The following is a 22,849-nucleotide window of genomic DNA, read 5'->3' on the forward strand; positions in this document are numbered from 1 at the left end:
TCTGAACTATACATTTGAAAAGCCAACTATACTATGGAACTCAAGGACATTTTTCTGTTTCTTTTGGAATTGTGACAGTTGGAACTTGGGGGAGGGAACCCAGAGTACTGATTAAAAGTCTCTCATTTCAAGGTCATTTACATTGTGTGATTTGAAATTGTGTGACTTTTAAGGTCATTTAAATTGTGTGTTTTGGAACTTGGGGAAGGGAAACCCGTGTCCCAACTTTGGAAGGAAACCCTGAGACCTGAAGAGACTATTACATTCAAATCCTCAGGAAGGGAACCTTGAGAGTTTAATTTGTTGAACTGTTTTATACTTGGGGAAGGGAGCTGAAGAAAGCTGCACGCTGGAAGAAGCTCAGGACTTTGTGTTAAACACAAGTTTGTTTTTTAGTTGCTGACATCCCAACACATTGTATGGTTATACTTGTGAGGGCAAGTCTAGGTTTTGGACACAGACATATTCTTAAGTTAAACTCTTTGACTCAGACTTTCCTTAGTTGTATTTAGGTAGGGAAATCCCACCTTAGCATAGGGCAAGTTAGGCCTTTCTCCATCCTGGCATTTAAGTTAGTAAAGTTGATTGTTTTGAATCTAGAATCTGTTGTCTGTGTCCTCCTTCATGATGTCTTCACAATGCTTCTTCTACGGCCGCATCATGGTGCTTCAAAGTGTCACCAAATTCAGATTATATTGTCACTTTAATTGAAACAGTTCCAAATGTGCCCAATTGCCTTCCCGATGCTCCCGATGCTTTTGAAGAAATTCCCAAACTAAGTATTGTATAATGGAATAATGTTGTGAGGCATTTAGATGATTCCTATAGTTCTGTCTCATGGTAACCTTTCTTTAGAACCAATTTCAAGAAATCTCTAGAACCATTTAAATATTCGATCATATCATTGATCTAAACTCCCAGGTGCTTCTCAGCTATCAATCACATGATTAGCTTATTGCATGTTGACATATATGCAAGTTGCATTTGTTGGTAATTTCTTGGGCACTGCCACAATGCGGGATATCCATGGTGCTGGCCAGTAGCTGATTCTTTAATGCCATCTCTTATGAGGCCTTCGGGCTCTTTTTCTACCGGAGTTTGCAAGTGTGATCACGCCACAATGTTGGGCGACCAGCTGCACAAATTCATCAATGCGCAGAGTAATGGGAGTGTTTAGTTACTTTCTGAGAACTTGAAATAGGGCAGGATGATGTTCTATAATCGGATGATCATGTGCTATGAAAAGTTGGAGGCCACTATATCCATTGCTGTTGCAGTTATGATAAATAGGTTTATCAGCTGGAATGTGACCCCATAGGACATTTATTTAATCAAACACATTTCGTTTTTGCATGTTCATATCATCATGGATTTTCTGTGATTTCTGATGGGGCCTTTTGCAGCACAAGTGAAGACTCTCAAGTCTGAATGTAACAGTTTTTTCTTTCAATTGTTCATATTCCCAAACGCACATGATGTTAATCATGGTCCAGTGTCTACTACGAATCTGGCTTTGTGGTCACCCACCAAGAGTGCTATGTCATATGGACACCAGTTCTGTTAGTATTAACCTTACCACCATTATTCCAGGTAGTTGATTAACTTATGAACCTCCCTATATCAATGTCCTTCTGGCCACAGTGTCAGTTCTACCTGACATACCAAAATGGTACTATAGCTTTATTTAAACATGCATTACTTATGCAGCACGGAGATGTGGAAATTGCAAGTGGGCACCCATGTAAATAATGTCCAGAACACCAGCACGTGTTTTTTAAATGATGTACATTTAAGAGATTGTCTATGCTATGGCAACCAGAGTAAATGATTGCACTGTGTGTGACAGTGGATCTGTTTTGCCATTTCTAGGTATTTGTGTCCGGGAGCACAGTAAAAAAGACATAAGCTTACTGAGAAAGTAGCTGCGGGCCAACTACTTGCTAAATTAGACCAACGTAGCCTCCTATATGATTACCAATCAGGCTTCCACCCCAAATGCAGGACCGAGACTGCAACAAGCCAAGTTGTGCACTGATTCAGGGCATTTGAGCCTCCTTGTAGTCGTAGACCTTTGGACTGTTTTTCGACACAGTCCACACCGGAAACTCCTCTCCCGTCTGACCGAGAGGATGTGCTTCTCCAGAACCGTCCTAAAATGGTTCACATCCTACCTATAAAGCAGACAAGAGGCTGTACAGATGGGTTTATTCGGATCCAAACGACTCTCAGTCCCATGTGGGGTCCCCTGAGGTTCCATCCTCTCTTCAATCATCTTCAATCTATCCATAGAACCCTTGGGAACTCACCTAAAGAACCCCAACATAGCCATCCATCAGTACGCTGAGCACACTCAGCTGTAGATTAAGGCCAGTGGCCCCGAGGCCATTGCTTGCTTCCGGGTTTGTCTGGCTACCACCCAAACATGAATGTCAAATGCCAATCTAAACTAAACCCCACCAAGACTGAATTCATCCTCATTAATCAACCCTCCCAAACAACAACACATGCAACTATGTTTGGATGACATGCACCTGGAAACATTCCCCCTGCAGCTGTCAAACTCGGCCAAATCTGTGGGCTTGACAGTAAGCTTTCCTTCTAAAAGTATTCAGCCAAAAAGGAACAAACCACATGGCTACATATCTCCAAACTTCACAAAATCAAATCCTTCACCCCACTGCATGATTTCTGCATGGTGGTCTAAGCCACTGTGATCTTGCACATCAAAGGTAGAAGCACCATTCTTACTTGTCTACCAGCAGCACACCTGGCCCCCCTTCGAGGCTGCCCAATAACACCGCAGCCCGCCTCATTAGAGGCATCCGCAAATTCTACTGCATCTTCCATACACTGTGCAAGCCCCACTGGCTCCCCCTTGCTGCCATGTTCAGATTCAAATCTGCATGTATCACCTGAAAAGCAGCCTAGAACAGGACACTAACATATTTGGTAACTAAGATCCACACCTCTTGAGGCTGTTGCGCCTAACGTAAATTATAATTATAATTGTTCATTTATAACACGCTTTGTACTGGAGACCAGTTTCCAAGCATGAGAAAAACTATCAAAAGGTGTGAGCCTAATCTATCCTGTAAAGAGAAGACTCACAAATAGTCCTTCTCCTGCCATCCCCGAACATCTGGAACTCAATACCAGCAGAAGCTCAAAATGCCCCACCAGCCTCCTGTTACTGAGAAAAATAAAATCATGTCTCCATCAACAATACATGCTGGGCGAATACAAATCCTGCCCTCCCTCTACCAACAGTGCTGTGCTACTGTATATAATACCAAGCCCAATGCTGGCACCGTCCCTCTGTAAAGTGTGCAGCTGCTCTCAAGCTAGGTTTGTTCTGTAAGCAATACAATAAATACATACATAAATACAATTCAGGAACCAAATCTGTGTTTCATTTGCTTATACGATCCTATTTTATTTATAAGGGCTATCCTGAGTCCTCATTTTTCACAAGACCTGCCCATAGTAGCATTTGATCCTGCAGCTAGATCTCACAGAGCAGGTTGCAGCTGTCTCTATAACAGGTCTCCTGTCTGACAACAGGTTATAATCCTGAAGCTCAGAACCACAAGTGGTCCTGCATGTTAATTTTAAATTATGTGTAGGTGGTGGGTTCAGGTGCTGAGTCTAGTAGAAGCCAGTGCTCTCTTCCACGGGCCTCTTCAATGAGGTGAACCCATCTGGCCATTCCTGCAGGGCCCCGATGTGTGTATTATTTGAAACAATAACATACTGGCTGGCCTATATTCATCAATGATGATGCTCCGAAAGTGACACTGACTTTGGGTTTCTGGGGGAGATATCCCAAACAGCTAGAATAGCTCCCTTGGAAAAACACAAATAGTTTGTTTTAAGACATTTTGAGTCAGCATGGTTACTCCTGCTCCATCTTGAGATGTTCGTCTGTGAAAGTAAACAAACGTTGCATTCCCTGGGTCAGGTTGTTACTGGACCTTGGTGCAGGCCTGAGGCGAAAATCTATATAAATCCATGCTGGTGATAAGGTAATAACGTTTGTCTGGCAGGGTTTGAAATGGAGGCAGACAAGGCACATACGTCCTGCTCCCCAACTCCACCTGACAAATGTAGGAACATGAGGCAGATTGGTAAAAGTGGAGGCAAAATCTTTTACTGCCTATTTTACTGACCCACTTGACAATGAACATGACTCCTACCAACTCTTCATAGTAATACAAATCAAGAGGCAAAAGGAGTTTCTCTGACCAGGGTCCTAGACTTTGGAACGCCCTCCAAGTAAGGATGTGTGCCCTTTCAGAATTTTTGGTTCTCCAGAAAATACTCAAGACTCCTCTTTATATTTAGGTATTTTCACCACCTGGCCCCATCCACTTTCAACTATACTCTTGTGCCTAGAGGTAACTTGGGTAACAGTGCAGCATGGTACAAATTCCAGATAAAATCAAATCAGTTGTAAGTTACCTTTGCTAGAAATCATAGTCGTTAAACTAAACCTTTGGTATTGGCCTGTTTGAATATTATTCCCCAAGCAAGTTTTCACATAACTCAGATATTCAGTGTGGATTAGGTGCCTGTTCTGGATACTTGAAAAGGGGACATTCAGGGCTTAAATAATCTGCATGTATCAAATAATCTTTTTAACATTACCCCAGGCAATCTGTCTAAACAAAAAGTCCCCATTCAGGCTAAAACTACCAAATATCCCTTGCTGTTTCAGTAGCACCAAGCCATGAGTGACACATTTCCCTTTTCTTATTGAAGCATCTCTTTTTGTTTAACACTGGAAGGGACATGTTAGTGAAATCCTACGTTCCCCAACATACTTTTCACCACACCTTAGAGACAACCCAAAGTGAGACAGGACATTCTAGTAACTTGTGTACAACAGATGGTATCCTTTTGAAAGAGACACTTTTGTACAGGCTTCATTAGAAGAACAAAATATATTAAGTTTTTGAAGACGCTGGTTAGGTGCATGTAAGCACTTGAAACTTAAACAAAATCTGGGCTGCCATTTACATTTAGATGTGTCAGGCATGGTTACTACACTGTGGATATCTACATTGGTAAAACAATGGTCTCTGATGAGACCAGTCCCTGCACTTTGCAGTTTAAATGTCACGGCAAGGCCAACTTAACCCTTTACCCTTCTGAGGTCCATAAAAAATAACCGCTGACAATCTGGCAATAATAAAACCTATTAATACAGTGCTTAGAATTTGGAGCAGTCTTGCATGAAGCGCTAATCAAAAAACATTATTGTTATCATTATGATTATTAGTTCTATTATTATAAAGTGAATCACTTTGACGTATTAACTCCATACTGCCACAAAAGAAATATCAAAAGTCCTTCCCAGCACCAATGGGTTTTCAAGGCAAGACCAACTGGTCTTCAGACCACATTGAATATCCAATTTCAACCCAAGGCCTCTTTTCAGTTTTCACCTATTCACCAAGGGACGAAACCGAGGAAACAAGGGTGGTATTTTCTCCAGTACCTGCCACTACAGTGCTAAGAAAGAGAGAAGATTACATTCCTCCAGTTCACAGGCCTTCAGTGGAGAAGAACAAGTTACTCTCTTACCTGGTAATGTTCTTTCGATGGGATGGTCCGGCGACGTATTCCATATCTTTGACAGTAATCAGCACAGCTGTGGTGATTACAGTCAAAGATATGGAATACGTCGGAGGACTCAATCCCCTCGAAACAACTTTGCTGTTCATAGAAGTCCTGAGCAAGTAATCATGATACCCTCAACTGGAGTTGATGATGGTCCACCTTGGGATAACTCTTCTTTGCTCATGGCCAGATATAGATCTAGCCTTTGTAATTTGGCAGAGAAATCTGAACTCCAGCAGCCAGGTGGCGCTGACCTGATCAATCTTTAAGACCCTGTTGCAGAGGTCTTCTCCCTTTGTCCCTATATCGTGCAGAAAACAAGTCATCAAAGAAAACAGCTATGTATGGACTACGTGTAGGCCTTTCCATACTTGTCCACATGTAGAAGAAAGAAGGGGAAACAAGTATCTTCTCAGTGCCCAAATGCTTCCCTTTGACTCAAGTATTAGAAACATTTGGTCCCGTGTTTCAGTTTGAATACAGAAATGGACCAGTCACTACCACCCCACCACTAAGCAAATCAGAAGATGTCTCATCGCTTTTAAATATCCATGGCCTTCTTTGGTCCCTAAAACCCAACCATTGCCTGAGATCCTTTCCTTGTTAAGATTTCATGAAGATACTTAGGCTCTCAATGGGTGAAGGGGAAGGAGAGACAAATGAGAGTGAAAGATGCTTTGCTGTGCCATACCATGCAAAATTTCTTTACTTTATGCAATACTGCAACACTATATGATGCTTAGCGGCTTCATTCTAGGACTACTCTCATCCTCAGTACCCGCTTGTCTTACACTAGTTCCCACTATGCCACACTACCCTTGTAATACACCCATTCCCCTTGCACACCTTACATATCTTCTCCTTGGTCATCATAGTACACACGATCCATCATGGTGAAGTCTACATATTGTGACAACATCTCTTTAAATATATCTTCTTTGGGACTAAGAGAGCCTCTGCGACCAGTAATGCCCACCCGAAACACTATCTTGAAGCGGCATAAGGAGGAAGCCCCAGGGTCACTCCAATACATTCCCCAGTCCTTTGTAAGTGACATGGACCAGGGAAGAAGTAGATTCCAGTGAGGGACCCTCTTATGGTACAGGGAACAAGGGAGGAGCTGATAACAAGAACAGCCCCCCTTATGTGACAAATACCCAAACAAATTGCAGTCCCAGGCCATACCCAGTACAAGGTGAAAAATATGCTGTGCTGCTAACCTAGGCATATGTTAAATGCAGCAAGTAATTCCAATCCCCACTCATCCGAACAGCCACTGCAGTTATGCAGCCACACAATCAACAACCAACACTTCACATATTAGAACATCTAGTGGCTTAGCTCTGTACCAGACTAGACTGAGGACATTGTTCTGGTGTTTGCAGCATGTGGTTGAGAATGTGCAGAAAAATGGAGCGCTGCTGCTGAGGTCTGCGATCGTGGACAAAGGCACACATTGCTTATGAGTGCAAGCTGACGAGCAGAGACATAAACCCTGCCTACAAAGGCATGCCACAATCCATTCCATCTTCGTGAAGGTGCCTGGAGTCTAGAGGACTGCCTCACAGAGTTGACTTGAAACTATGATTCTTAAACCCTCAACCACCGCCACACACCTTGTCACATGCACCAATTATTAATAGCAATCAGCCACAGTGCAAAACCTCATAGAAGGTAAGGAAACGGCTGACAGGGAACACACACGAAGGGGAAATATAAACTATTAAACAAGTCGTAAGGGCAACAACCTATCTCAAGCATTATTGAAGAATCACTTTGATCAAGGGCACTACATACTACTATTATTATTGGTCTTATTAATATGGTATTTATTGAGCTTGAATCTAGCTTTGAGAAAAAAACGGAACGCTTTACAGAGGTATATAACAATACAGATACATAACCAAGCGCTTTACAGAGGTATACAACAGTACGATGCATAACTGAGTGCTTTTCTGAGGTAACAACAGAACAGATATACAGCGGGGGTGGGATACAGAGGGTCACAGAGGAGGGGTACAGTAGTACCGGGTGGCGGGAAGGAGAGGGAAGGCCAGCATCTAGCGAGTCAGGTGGCACAATATGATAGCCTAGGCTTTGCGGTGGAGATATTCCTTGAAGAGGTGGGTCTTGAGTTCTTTTCTGAATTGTAGGAGTGTGGGGGTGAGTCTGATGCTGCTGGAGAGGCGGTACCACAGTTTTGGGGCGTAGGCAGAGAAGGCTACTTTTCTGGTCCTTTCCTTTTTGTAGTAGCGGATTGCAAGTCTGCACATGTCCTGGCTTCTGGTGGTGTTCTGTCCGCCGGAGATGCTGAGTCTCTCCCAAGGTAGCTGGGTGACTTGAGGGCAACTGCCTTATAGATGATGCAGCAAGACTTGAAGGTGATTTGTGCGTGCAGTGGGAGAGGGCTGGGATGATGTGACTGTATCTGCGTAGACCCTTGATGAGGTATGCGGCCACGTGGAGGACACTTTACAGGGGCATAAGGGAGGACGACAGGAGGCCTTCAAGGAGTGTATTGCCCCATCAGGGTGGGACAGGATCAGTGCTTGAACGGTGGATCTAAAGCTGTCCGGAGGGAGTAGGGCTTGACGTTTCACAGGAGGGAGAGCTGATACCAAGCTGTCTGAGTTTTCTTAACTATGTGTTTCTTGAAAGAGAAGTGTTTGTCGATTTGGAACCCAAGGGTCTTGGCGCAGGAGGTGAGCTCAGGTGTGAAGCCCTCAGAGTTCATAGTTGATAGCAAGATCTGTATGTCTGGGTGTTCGGTGTTGTTGGCGAGGAGTAGGAATTTGGAGGGGTTGAGCTTCAAGTATGCACCGGACATCCAAGACTTGAACAGTGAGAGGCAAGTTTTGAGCCTATGGATGTCCTTAATGGAGTCGATCTTGAGGTTAGCTGTGTGTCATCGGTGTATTAGTGGATGTGGATGGTGGGTGTGGCTAGAAGGGCTCCCAGCGGTTCTATGTATACATTGACGATCACTGGGGAGAGCATGGAACCATGTGGGACTCCACAGGTGACGGGTAGCATTGATGATCTAGAGGAGTCTATCTGAACAAACTGCTGGTGGTTGGCGAGGAAGGACTTGAACCAGGGTAGGACACGGTTGCTGATACCCATGCTCCGACGTAGGGTGTCTGTAAGTGCCTGGTGTTCTACTAGGATCGAAAGCGGCCTAGAGGTTGAGTAGAAGCAGGAGGCAGGGGTGGTCGTCATCAAGGATGTTAAGGGCATCAGCGACCACCTGTATGGTTGCTGGCTCTGTGCTGCATCTGGGTCTGAACCCGGATTGGTAGGCTTGGAGGAGATTGTTGGTGTCGATGTGTTGCTGCAGTTGTAAGATCTCGATGACCTTAACTAGGAAGGGAAGTTGGGTGATAGGGTGATAGTTGCCTAGGTTGTCGGGATCCAGAATGGGTTTCTTTTGTAGAGGGAGGATTTGTCCTGTTCTTAGGGTCGATGGGCAGGTACCTTGAGTTAGGGAGCTGTTGATGATCTCCAGGTAGCGAAGGAGATCTTCTGCTGGGAGGGGGGCCTTGAGGATGAATTCTGGGAGGATATCATTGGTATATAATGGGGCTTTGAGGGCGGCCATGGTTTCTAACAGGTCCTCTGTCGAGAGTGTCTTGAATGTTGTCCATGGTGTGGAGATTTCACGAGGAGGGACATGAGGTGGGTCTGTGGATGCACAGCTGGTGTCTATGTGCTGGTTTTGTTGAGGAAGAAGGAGTTGATGGCGTTGGATTTTTCAATGGAGTGTCGTATGGCAGGGGCGGGTAGCTTGTTGACGCAATGCATGACCACTTTGAAGAGGGCTCTGCTTTTGTTGTTGGCTTCTGCTATGGTGTTCTGATAGTAGGAGGCCTAGGCTGTGTTGAGTTGTCAGCAGGTTGCCCGGAGTTGCTTGAGGAGCGCCAGGTTGGATGCAGTCCTGGAGTGGCGCCAGGTTTACTATGTGCTTAGGATGCTGCAGTGAGCGGTACATCTAGGCCACCGACCAGACGGTAGAGAAAAGAAGGGAACTGGTAAGCATTTACTGAGCCTATGAGATGGAGCTGAAAGCCTGCTGAAGACAATGAGGCCAGATCAAGAGAAGAGAAGTGTTCTGAAAGCCTAGATAGGGCTATATTTCAGATAGTGCCTGAGACCAGACCTAGATAAGAGGAGGGGGGTGAAGGCCTACATTGGGCTATTTCTCAGATACTGGTCGAGACCAGATCCATTGAAGAGGAGGCTGCGTACAGCCCACATAGGGCTAAATCTAAGAAACTGGATGAGACTAGATCCAGAAAAGAGGAGGGTGCTAAAAACCTGCATCTCAGATGCTGACTGAGACCAGACCCAGAGAAGAGGAGAGTGCTGAAAGCATACAAAGGGCTATATTTCAGATACTGGCTGAGACCAGACCCAGAAAAGAGATGGGCAGAGTGCTGAAAGCCGGTTCTATGTGATAATGACACCTGGAAAAAGTCGCCAGGTAGGCAGCTTTTTTCCCTGACCACTAAAATACTTTACCCAAATATTCAAGGAGGGGTATAATTTTAAATGATAAACTTCCACCGTGGGAATATTTGGGGAAGGTGTTTGATTTTAATGATGGTACATTTTATTGAGAAATGTTGCACCCAATGCGACTTTATCACTGGACACCTGAAAGCCTACATAGCACTATATCTCAGGCAGTAGCTAGACCAGACTAAGAGAAGAGGAGGGTGCTAAAAGCCTTCATAGGGCTATATCTCAGACACCAGATGAGACCAGGCCCAGAGAAGGGGAGGGTGTTTAAACCATACAAGGGGCTATATCGGAGACAATGACTGAGACCAGATCCAGAGAAAAGGGGGGGGGGCGAAAGCTTGTTGAGGGTTAAATATCACACACACTGGTTGAGACCAAGCCTAGAGAATCAGAAACCAAAGAGTCTGCAGAAAGTGATATTTCAGACGCTAGAAGGGGAGCAGGCATCAAGGAAGACCCGAGGATATTTTGGTCCAGGAAGGCAATATCATACATAGCCTGACACAAACCCCAGTCAAGCGAGAGTGGCATATTTCCTGATACGAATGTATGAAAGGTATCATCATCAGCCCAGGAGGCTGACCAGTGGCTTGAGGGTAGAATATCTGACCATGATGCCAGCTTGAAGGCAAGGGAGATCAGAATATTTGCCGTAGGAGATACCATGGAGCGTGCTGTGTGCCATATACCGGAGACCGTGAAGTCAAGAAGTGAACAGGGTGATATCTCCCTCTGAAAAAGCCTGTCAAGCAGCGAGCAAGGCGTTAAAACCCTGAAAATGTGAACCAAAGAAACATGCTGGGTACTATACACCTGAGACTGTATTTTAAGTTAGGGAACCAGGGGACTAGTATTCCCATATTTAGATCCTGGAGACATCCTGACCTATCCCATCCATGCACATTCACCAAAGTATCCTTCATTGTTACTTTCCGAGACCCTTTAGAGGTTATCGCCACCCATCCCGACACCTTAATAAAGAGTTTTGACGTTGAAATCGGCCAAAAAGAGAGAGTTCAAATGTCCAAATGGGAGATTAGGCATTCGAAAATACCGAACGGCCGAAAAGTTCAACCAAATCCCCCATTCAGTGGCAGGGGCTGTGGGGTGTTCCCCGCACCTTGCTCACTATATTGTGAGTGTTGGTTGCGGGGGTATACCCAGCAGCCGGTTCCGGGGAAAAAAAAGGAAAGGACCCTACGGCGCCGGTTCCTGATCACGGAAGTGAAAGGGAACAGGCGTTGCAGGGACACAGCGAGTCAGCAGCAAGATAAGTAGGAGGTGAGGGGGTGGGGATGTGGATGAGGGCCAAGTCAGAAATGTTCAGGGGAGAAAAGAACTAAAGTTATTTCAGAAAGATTATCTTCACCTTTTTCTCCCTCAAACATTTCCATCTCGAGCTTTCAACCCCAATCCGTTACGTTCACTTGTGACTTGAGTGAAACCTGTTGATTCCACGTCACACCATGCATATGCCACAACTGCCAAGGAAGGTGTCACTGGATGCCTACCAGTACCAAGCAACTGGCCTCCTGAGGACATCACCCTGCAACACAGGCATCACCACATGCTTGTAAGCAAGTCTATTTACCGACAGCATAGCTCTCTTCGTCTGATCTGTCTTGCATCACCACTTTAGCAAAAGAAACAATCTACCTCTCTTCCCAATAACCCATTAACGCTCCACCCCACATTTGTCTTATAGGACTCAAAGCGCCAAGGGAGAATGCAAATGTCAGGTGCTATAAAAGACCCAATTAAATAACATTAAATAATTGCAAAGAATAATATACATATTCCTGTTGATGATATTAAAAAGGTGGGAATGATGGTAAATACAGAGCTGACACATTAATATGAGAATGTATTTTTGCCACTTTTAGAAACAAACAGACCATTGCTTCTCATGTACTGCCCAGAGTGGCGATTCTGCTTGTGAATAGGGTGCATTTGGTAATGCATTTTAGTACTCATGGAATGTATCTCATTAATATGTTGTTCAATTCTAGGCACTAAAAAGCATAACATGACATTTCTAAATATTTTTTACAAACATTTTAATTTCGGACAAATTACGAACTGAAAAACCTCCCTGTCACTAATAAAATATATATATTTTAATTCAAAGAACTTTAAAAAAGCACAGCAGAAGGGGCGACAACAAGGTCCCTTCCTGATGCCAGTTGGCATAGAGTCCCCAGTCTGTTCATGATGAGGGGAGTCAGCACAAGGAATAAAGGAAAATGAGGCCTAATCGTGGCTCCGGAAGACTAGGCACAGCAGAGGCAAAGACCCTATAAAAGAAAAGGAACGACGTGGACAGCAAGTTTACTGAGTGGACGGAAATGACTGTCCCAAGCGATACTATGAAAGCAAGCATATTCTACCAGGATAAGTTGATAAAGTAGTGCACTGCCTCTTTTGCCACAGTAGAAGTCCTTGTGGGGCTCCCTCTCTTGATGAGACAACCAAACGGCTCATATACGTAAGATGTCTCAGGGGACCCAGGTGTTACCTTAGAATAACACCCAGAACAAGACCAGCAAAGGCTGTGCCTCTTTTTGAGCAATTGCTGCCCTGGATCCAACAGCTCTGTTAATAGCCATTAAGCATACTGCATCCGTGGAGCATTGGGCTGGCGCAACACTGCATAGGTCATGACAGCATGCAAATGCAACTTTGGACGCTGTCTGTCTGGATGCAGTGTTGGGGAGAGGCTACAGTCGGAGTCAGAGGGCTACCCCCCCACCCCCCACACCACTGGATTTGAATAGCAGTTGAGACATACTTCCAAGTGGGATCCTGTTCTACCAACCCTCATATTACGTATTGTGGATTCAGGTAATTAGGCCCAAAATGTCTGGTCTGGGTGCAGACATGGAAGTGATGAAGCAGAGTGAGCCATGGCTGCTTTGAGGTGATGAGTGTTTGCAGCGTCTACCCCACGGAAACTTCCATTGCATTCACACGTGTAAAGCTAGCAGATCTCTATAATGTTTCCTTTTGGTCCTAGGTTCTATTTGTCAATATCCTTTTCATTTGATAGGCCTTGCTGCATCTATGGATTATGAATAATGAAGCCCAACAGAAGAGGAGAGATTAAAACCCAGGAAGGACACAGGAGAATAAGTGACATTGGCTGGGTGTACTCACCAGCATGTAGTTCCTTCTGCAGTTGTACCCTCGCCAGTATCTCTGAATCAGCAATACAGATTTTCTCATTTTCAAGAAATTGGACCTGCAAAAAAATTAATGATGCAATTTCACCTTACTTCTATTTTCCTTGATCTTCACTTTACAGAATAATGGGGCAGGCACTTAATCTACCTAGCAACAGCAGCACTTGAAATAAAATAGAGGCAGGAATGAATGAAACAGAATGTTCGCTTGTTACTTTACACTGTAATGTGGCATGACTTTCGCATAGCTCAAGTTCAGCATGCTTTGCAAACTAGACAATATCATACAGAATAATCAAACATGTCCATTGACCGTGATCTGCACTTAAATAATGCCTGATGTAGATCCACCTCAAACCAGATTAGAAGCCAATGTACTTTGAGGAACCAGGAATGAGATGGGGGCACAGATGACTCATGGTGATTGGCATAAACCTTTATTAAATAATAAAGGTGTTGGACATTGAGTCACTATCCCTACTCTAAGAGGTATTTCCCTACATCAATCAAAACTAAGGGTCTGTCAGATGTGAAGAGGTCCAAAAGTACTATCCTAGCCCTCTCATTTGACAAAACGAACTCTAAAGTGTGAGGGGTATTATCTCTGGCTTTGAAAGTGCGCAAATGTTCAAGTTCAACAAATGGTATAGCTCCAAAAACGTTCCAAATTGATCATGTTCAAAATTCTGCATGAATGGCAACCTTCCACAGGTTTCTTTCCAGCAAAAACAAAAGTTCAAAAGTATAACCAAGTACATTATAGCCCAAGAGGATGACTCCCTCCTCTTTGCGTCGCAATCCACTCTAGGAGAAATGACTCCCTTCACCAAACTTTTTACCACATCCAATACAATTCAGAACCCAAGAGCTTGGGTCTTCCTTGGGATTCTCTTTCCAAGATAACACAAGCACCTAGTATACCCGCCTGCCAGGTTCGCTTATACAGTTTCTTTCCCTTCTACAGTTCCTTCTGGGTGCGAGTCCCAGATTCGCAGTTCGCCTGGTATACTCTGTTGCCAGAACTTTAGGTTTCAATCTGTCTTTCTCAATCCATGCAAGGGGTTATGGGTCTTTCCCAAGCCACTTCACGGCAAAGTACTGTGACTAGGAAGATGACACCATTCCAATGGGGATTACTCTTTTCCTCACTCTTTCCGAGTCTCTTTGCCTCAGTTTCAGAGTCCCATTCTTCCTCTGGGTTCACTGGTAACATATGTTCTTTCACTCCTACGTATTCAGGTACTCACCTCTGTATTTGCTGAACTCGAGGGGCCCAGTCAGCAGCATGGAGTGTTCTCTTTCCTTGTGACGGAGTGAAGCCCGTCCAGACTTCCAGTTCTCTGCCACGACGTCCTCCTCCGTCTGGCAATTCTGCTGCCAACCTGCACCGCTTAACTACGCAGAGGGTTTGGAGCTTGGTTATGTGCTTCTGCTCTTGCCAGCAATGCTCTGCATCCACAGATCTCAGTCTGCCTGACTGGCCATGAGTGCTTGGACCATAAAGGCATGGGGAATGGAGAGGATATCCCTAAAAGGAAAGGCGGGAATACCATGTCTCACCTGATGACGCATGTCCATCCCTCTGAGGGTCTCCTCCCCCCATGTGATCCTCCATCGCATAGCCACCCCCGGGGTCAGGATCATGCTGTCACCAGGCCACATGAGTGGAGGCCACCTCTGGGAAAGGTGTGATGACATCATCAGATTCATCGCAGTTCCCAATGGTAAGGCGATAATATAGTCTTAAGCATATGTCTGCAATCTGTGGTTCTCAGATGTTTTTGACTACAACTCGCATGACCCCTCATGATAGGCAAACCTGGCTTGGGCTGTTGGGAGATGTCCAAAACATCTGAAGAGCCAGTGCTTGTTAACCCATAGTCTAAAGAATCTTGGAACCTGGAGGTGTGGCTTTTAATCATTGCCTTGGGAATTGGCCCAAAATGCATGAGTGTGGGCAAATTGCTTTATTTACTTACATGTCAAAATGCATCTATGTTAATACATGTTACATTTGTGGAATCTAACTGCAGGGCGTGCTCTTCCATACTTTCCCAGTTATATGTTGCCACACCTTACTCACCATCACATCCTACCTTTTTGCAATTTTTTGGGGGGATATATTCTGTGGCGTGGGGCCGACAGTGCAAATTAAGGGCCAGAGCAGACGAGGATCCCTTAATGTGGGTGCCAGTCTCCTAACTGGCAGTGTTGGCCCAACGCTATCGGTTATATCACCATTAGCACCCGTGAAAAAGCCCACGCAGTTGTAAAAGGCTTAAATAAATTATAAAAGAAAGAAAACTTTCTGACCTTCAGTCCTCCAGTGCCACTTCCGGGAGAGGGAGACCATTTTCATTGTTGATTACAATCTTTTGTTCAACACTGAAAGTGCGCTCACGGAAGCAGCATGTCACAGGAGTTTTTTTTATGTTTTTATGTTGTTGTTTAGCTTTTAGGACCTGTGTGTTCTCATTCACAGGTGCTAAAGGCAGCATGAGGGATAAGGGAGCAAGGTTGGATGAGGTTTTTGTGGCACCTGGGAAGCTCAGAACGCCGGCGTGAACCAGTGAATTCATCCTGCGTTCCAACCTCCCTGATTTGCTAGCGCTCCCAGCCAGGTGGGCCAAGCCTGATTTGCATATGGTATTTCCCCTTTCTGTAATGGCTTGGCAGGTAAAGAACACTAGTCTGGAGGGTTGCCAGAGCAATTGCCAGACATGTAAGATTAATTCTAAACCTTCAAGCCATCAGCTCTTTGTTTTTGCGAGTCAACCTCCTGACACATGTTGCACTGATAGCATTTTGGATGCTTAATTTCCTCGTTTATATATGAGGTCTTGTCTGTGGGGTGCATATTTTTACTGCCTCTAAACATCCAGAGAGATGTGTTTGCTATACTCGTGGGTTCTTTCATGGCAAATGCCCATTTTGAAAACCATTGGATCAGAAGGGAATATTTGTGCGACCTGCAAACTGGTCCACTTATACAGAGTGGTCAAAACTCCTGGTCTCCAAATTCTAGTACTAGCATTTGTTTCTGTGTCAAACACTGTTGGTAACGCAGTGAAGACTTATAGCCTTGTCAATAAGCATCAAACTGAACCATATTTCTCTCAAATTCAACCTAAATTGGAGAAGTAGCAGAGTGGTTGGGAAGACAGGCAGACATTGAATCTTTGGTTCCCTCAGGGAGTTTTTTCACTTGCTTCAAGAGCAGCTAGACACTGGACCAGGAAATCATGTGACTATCTAAAAAATAAGAAGCAGCTCAGCTGTAGAGCATGAATTGAGAGCTAATCACAGCAGGTTCATAGCCATGGGTGGGACATAGCCCAAGAGTACTGTACAACCCCACGAAACAAAACAAAACAAAAGAGAAATAGGTTCAAAGTTGTTGGCTTGATCTAGGGACAGGGGGTGGGGGCTGGGAAAACAGAGGCTAAGTAAGTAAGGTAATTTGTTCCCAGAGCCTTTGATCTCATATGTCTTGAAAACATTAGGACACACTGAACCCTGCCTATAGCTACGACTATACATCTGCAGATGCCACCCTAAGCAGCAATGCCCCTTTCCTTTTCCTGACACAGAGGGCATTAAGAGGTGAATTCATGTATCAGTTGCCCTGATCATTTCTACTACATCTTGCCTACGTGTGAGGGTTGATTGTTCTCATTGTGCATATAATGTGATTCAGGAGGCTCCGCCAATTAGGTGCATTGTGGGAGTAATGTCATTTCTTCCAGCAAGAATGAGACTTGGAGTATTGTGTTTTATGAAGAAGTCATTGCAGAAGTAGGTTGTATCACAGTGCAATTGAAATGAAGCACCAGTGAGATCCGATGTTGGGGTATCAGTGCTTTCATATCTAATTCACTCTACTCACAGAAGGGACAGAACATGCAGCACAATCAAATAATATGTTCATCAGAGATACAGACATACTGGAATTTCTACCACTAAATAGAGAAAAGGTGCTAACATGGCTACATGAAATATAATCGCTGAAAGTAGCAAAATCTTGCAATGTGAAACACGTTGTTCGCATCCAGGTAGGATTTTACCCCAAAAACACTCTCCTTTAGCAATGGCTTTGTGAGTTAATCTTTAAAAAGTAGGATTGATCATGTAAAGCTTGCATTTCTGAGAAACCATCTGGATACCAAGTTGACCTTTTCTGAAAACTGGATGAAGAACATATTTTTTATATTAATCGGAAAGATTACAGTGCTTCGACGAGTACCAGTGTGCATATTGTCACCTTGGAGGAGAGAGTAGACCCTGAAGCTTGGTGCTTTACACTACATAGCATGTTACAATCATTAATAGGTAAACTCACTGATAAGAGTTTATGAGCAGATTAAATAAAAATGGGACAGCACTACTGGGAGCAGTGAAGCTCTGAGTCGGCTCAAGTTATTGTCTTTTGCTCACAGAGTTCTTGATGTGACATCTTGGATGGCATATATAGAATTACCGTTTGGCTACACTGAGAGACTGTAGAATCACAGAACTTCCACAGGTTATGAGGTAGGTCAGAAGGAGACAATTAGTTTGTGTCATATTCAACAAGTTATTTATTGAAATAGTAAGAAAGTGACATATCTATCTCTTTTCTATGGGTTTTCCCTACCTAACAAAACTAACTAGTGTGCTTGTCGTTAGTAGTGAATCCAAAAAGTAAACGGTCTGTCCTCTGTCTCAAAACGAATCTATTCCAGCGCTACCACTAAAGAAAGAAACAATAGGCTGTTCAGCCCTAATAGATGATTTTCAATAGTTATTAGCTATTCATTTTTTTAGTTATTGTCAGGAACATGTCCTCCCTCGTGGCATCCCCTTTCTTTTTAGAGATGACCATTTTCTCCTTGTGATATTTGTGGGTTCACACCTTTGAGCTACGTCCTCTTGAAGTGTCTCTGCAATGTTTTCCTTTCCTCAACACTCTAAAGGAACCCAAATGTCCTTTCTCTTGATCTTGCATCTCTGCACTCCTGTGCTTCCTTACTTCCTCAAACCCAACGTGCTTTACACAATCTTCTCTTGGTCTTTGTAAATACTTGTGGTGTGACTAGGACGAGTAGGCAACATCTTGTGGTTGTTCTTACTCTTTTTTTGTTTGTAAACAATTTTATTAAATATTTAAACAACCAACACAAACCAAACTTGCACTATATACAGTAACATTTCGATTATACATTCTACAATCGCGTTGACTGCATCCCTTAACCCACCCCCCATTACAAGCCCATTTCTAGTGATGTTCTATTCTTGCATTTTGCGATAGAGTGTTCATTTCCGATGGTTCTGGTGGGTCTTGCACTGACCCAAATAGTTCTGCTATCAGTAGTTTCCAGGCCATCAAGGTCTCAGCCTCCTCTTCGCCCCAGAGCTGCTGGCCTCTTGCCATACCATGGTTTCCGCCTCCGCCCATTTCTGTAGATCTTTCCACCATACCTCCAAACGTGGTTTGTGGCACGTCTTCCATCTCATAGCAATTCTCCTTTTCACAAGCGCATATGCCAGATCTTTCAGTTTGCTTACATGCCCAAGTTTGGGTGTCAGATACGCCCTGTGCGTAACATATAGTTGCATCTGTTTAAGTCTTCCGTTCCTTGACACCTTCTTGTGATACCGTTGGGCTCGTTCCCACATCCCATCCTCCATCGGGACTCCTACCTCCCTTTCCAAATCAAGCCTCAACTGCGTCACCTCCTTTCCCACTTTAGACATCATCATCTCGTATATTCTAGATGTCTTATGCACCCCCTCCGATATATCATATATTATGTCCATAGTAGCGTCTGATTCTTCTTCCAGTACCAGTTCGGGCCAAGTTCTCCTGATCTTCCACACCAGTCTATTATACGTAATATATTAGCCAATGTGTAGCCCAGCTCCCGGCCCCAACTCCTCAAAGTTCGTTATATTCCCATCCTGCCAAATATCCCCCATCGTTGCTATCCCAACTGGCTCCCAGTGATTTCTAATCAACTTCCTTAACTGCTCTTCTCCGCCGGCCAGTGGAACCAATGGCACCTGTGGGGAACACGGGTATGGGTTCTCCATCAGTTGACAAGCCCTGCGCCACATCTTCCACCCGAGCACCATCATTTCTGGGCACCCGTCCATTACTGCTGGGGGCAACCACATAACCTCCTTCAGATAAAAAGGGGTAGTCTCGCATGAACAACCTGGTTTCAAGCGTTACCTCTTCCGAGAGCCATTTAGCCACATATTGCAGCTGACTTGCAATGTAATAGACTTCATAATTGTGCAACTTTATACCCCCTTTCTCATAAAAGTTCTGCAGCTTCCAGAGGGCTACTCTATTTCGTGTGCCGTACCTGCATATGATGTCCACTCTACTGAAGAACTTTTTAGGTATGAAGTTCGGGATATTCCCGAAGTAATGCAGGAGCCTAGGCAAGACCACCATCTTTAACATCGCACCACGTCCCATCAGTACTAAAGGCAGCTTCACCCAGAACTGCATACAATTCTCAATTTTCTTAATGTCTACCTCTGTATTGCGCTTGTGCTCTTCTTCAACAGCGTGGTATATATCTATACCAAGGTAGCGGAATGTACTGGCTGCCCATGGTACCTGCAACACCGGTAGTTGTTTTGGGAGGACCCCTTTATATACACCCAATGGGAACATGCTTGACTTCTGGGGGTTCACCGCTATACCCGACATTTCCGCATACCTTCCCATCACCTCCAAAATATATTGGAGGTTTTCCTCTGGATGCCGTAAATACAATAATATGTTATCTGCGTATAGGGATATCAGATGTTGTTCACCTCCCACAGGGATACCTATCATGTCATATTGTTGCCTTAAATAGATCGCTAGGGGTTACAGGGCCAATATGTAAAGCATGGGGGACCATGGACAGCCCTGTCTGGTTGTCTTTCGGAGTTTCCACCTTTCTGATATCACCGACCCCGTTTTAACTCTGGCCAGCGGTTCACTGTATAACATTTTAGCCCACTGTAGGTATCCTGGACCCATCCCATAGCCAGCCAGGGACGCCAACAACCATGGCCATTTGACCGAGTCGAAGGCCTTTATTGCGTCCAGCAAGACAATCACCAGTTCATCCTCGCTTTCATTGCCATAGTCAATGACTCTGTGGAGCCTTCTAAGATTATTGGATATGTTCCTATTAGGGACATAACCCATCTGGTCAGGATGTATTAATTTGCCTATGACCCTTCTTAGCCTGTTTGCCAAAACGGCAGTCAGAATTTTACTGTCTTGATTTAACATCGACAGGGGTCTATAAGAACTGCAGCTATTCCCTGGTTTATTAGGTTTGGGAAGTGGTATTATAATCGATTCTCTGAGTGACTATGGCAATCTGCCTAGCTCATACGCCTCATTCAGCCTTTCTAGCAGCGTGGGGAGCACCTCATCCTTAAATGTTTTGTAAAATTCACTTGGGAGTCCATCAGCCCCCGGGGTCTTACTAGTTGGCAGCTGTCTCACCACCTCGCCTAACTCCTCCAAGGTGATCGGTGCATCCAGCTCCTCTCTTTCCTAAGCACTAATCTGCGGCAACCCTATGTGCTCCTATGTTTCTGCTACATTGCGCGGTTATCTTCTCCATCATCCCCATATAGTAGCCCATAATAGTTTGCAAATTCCTGATTAACCTCCTCTTGGGTATCCACCACCCCTCCGCCTTCCCTTGTTATCGATATGATCGGGGGCCTAGGGGTTTCGCTCTTGTATAACCATGTTAAGATCCTTCCTTGTTTATCTCCTCCCGCATGCTGCCTCTCTATGTTCTTTTTATAGTTAAGGTTACACAACCTCTCCCAGTGCCCTGCGCACTTTTGCTGCAGTCTTAGTATTAGATTAGCGTCCAGGCTGGCACTGTCTTCCTTCAGCGCCCTTTCCAGTTCGTCCTCAGCTTCCTGCAGGTCCGCCAGGATCCCACCCTGCAACCCCCTAGACTTTGCTATGGCCACCCCCCTCATAACAACTTTGAAGGCCTCCCACAATGTGCCTGCCGAATCCACAATGCCCGTATTCATCTCAAAGTAATTAACAATCTCTTCCCTCATGCCCTCCCTAAAAAGGGGGTCTCTGAGCGCCTCTGCCCTGAGGCGCCACATCGGGATTCTTGCTCTCGGGGGGCAACATTGCCATCTAAGGATCAGGGGAGAGTGGTCCGAAAGGACCCTAGCTTTATATTCAACTTGCGTGATCTTTGTCAGTATCTCAGGGGTGACAAAGACATAATCCAGCCTTGTGTGCAGTTGTTGTGGGCGGAATAATGTGAGTATTGCCTCTCATAAGGATGACACGCCCTCCATGCATCTTCCAACCCAGTCTTGCAGCAGCGTCTGTAGCGCGTTGGCCGACGGGGCAGGCCTATCCATTTTCCCATCTGATCTGTCTACCCTAGGGTTTAATACACAGTTAAAGTCCCCTCCCCAAATCACAGCACTCCCCACACACATACTAAGATTGCTACACAGGGTTTTGAAATATGCAGCTGTATTCTGGTTCGGGGCGTACGTATTCACGACACTTATTTCCCTGTTTTCCACCAACCCCCTCACTACCACAATCCTCCCGTCCGTCTCAACTAGGGTCTGTAACAGCCGAAACAGGACATGCGGCGCCACCCAGATGATCAAACCCCTAGCATAAGCCGAATATGGTGAACCCACCACAGTTCCCTTCCACTTTCTCCCAATCATCTCCATTTTATCTTGCGTTAAATGCGTCTCTTGCAATAAGGCAATATCTATCTTCTGTCTCCGTAGGTATGGCATGACCTTATTTCTCTTCAGGTAACTATTGAGTCCCCTAACATTCCAAGTAATCATTTTAAGATCTCCCATGGCATGTCAGAGCCCTTATTCCTCCCTCTCCTATGCAATCCAACTCCAAATCGCTTAACTCATATTTGTAGGCTCGTACCCCAACTTGAACTCCCCCTAACTATAAACACAACAAACCCTCCCTCCTTCCCACCACCCCCCTCCCTACCTTTCCACCACAACACCCTCCCCAACTGTTGCCCAGCTCCATCCCTGGATCTCAGGCACCCCCGCATCTAGCCCTTTCTGGCAAAGCCTGTACTCGCGGCTCAGCAGGGAAAAAGTCGCCCTAATGGCCTCCTTACTACTAATTCTTGGGGGTAGGTTGCCTCTGTCCTGTCGCTTCTTTTTATTTAAAATTTACTACGCCTAGTGCTACCCAGTTCACTCGCGCATTTTATTTGCAATATTCCAGTCCAATGGGGCTACAGAGTCCACAACCTACATCATACAGTTCAAATGTTCATAAGCCTCATGTTAGGACTCTCCTCCCACTTATCCCCCAGCGTTCTCAATACATCCTCCTCACTTATCGTGCTTCTGATGATTCTGCTCCTCATCTTGCTCTGGGCAGCCCTGCAAGTCCAGCCACTTCGTCACATCCTCTGGGGTGTCAAAAAAGAGCGCACCACTTTTGTGCAAGACTTTTAGCTTTGCAGTGTACAAGAGCATGTACCTTGTACCTGATG

At 44.9% G+C, this 22,849-nt stretch overlaps 1 protein-coding gene across 6 annotated transcripts in view; it reads right to left on the reverse strand.

Moving 5' to 3' along the window:
- Window positions 1-22,849, reverse strand: part of MYO7A (myosin VIIA) — a 1,239,317-nt gene that overhangs the window by 312,095 nt on the left and 904,373 nt on the right. For all 6 annotated transcript variants that reach the window (XM_069640000.1, XM_069639997.1, XM_069640001.1 and 3 more), the window contains one exon: window positions 13,294-13,378. In XM_069640000.1, the coding sequence (XP_069496101.1) occupies window positions 13,294-13,378 (85 nt within the window). The remainder of the gene's footprint in view (window positions 1-13,293; window positions 13,379-22,849) is intronic.

Source organism: Ambystoma mexicanum, chromosome 7q, assembly GCF_040938575.1.
Source record: "Ambystoma mexicanum isolate Mex_15411 chromosome 7q, UKY_AmexF1_1, whole genome shotgun sequence".
NCBI lineage: Eukaryota > Metazoa > Chordata > Amphibia > Caudata > Ambystomatidae > Ambystoma > Ambystoma mexicanum.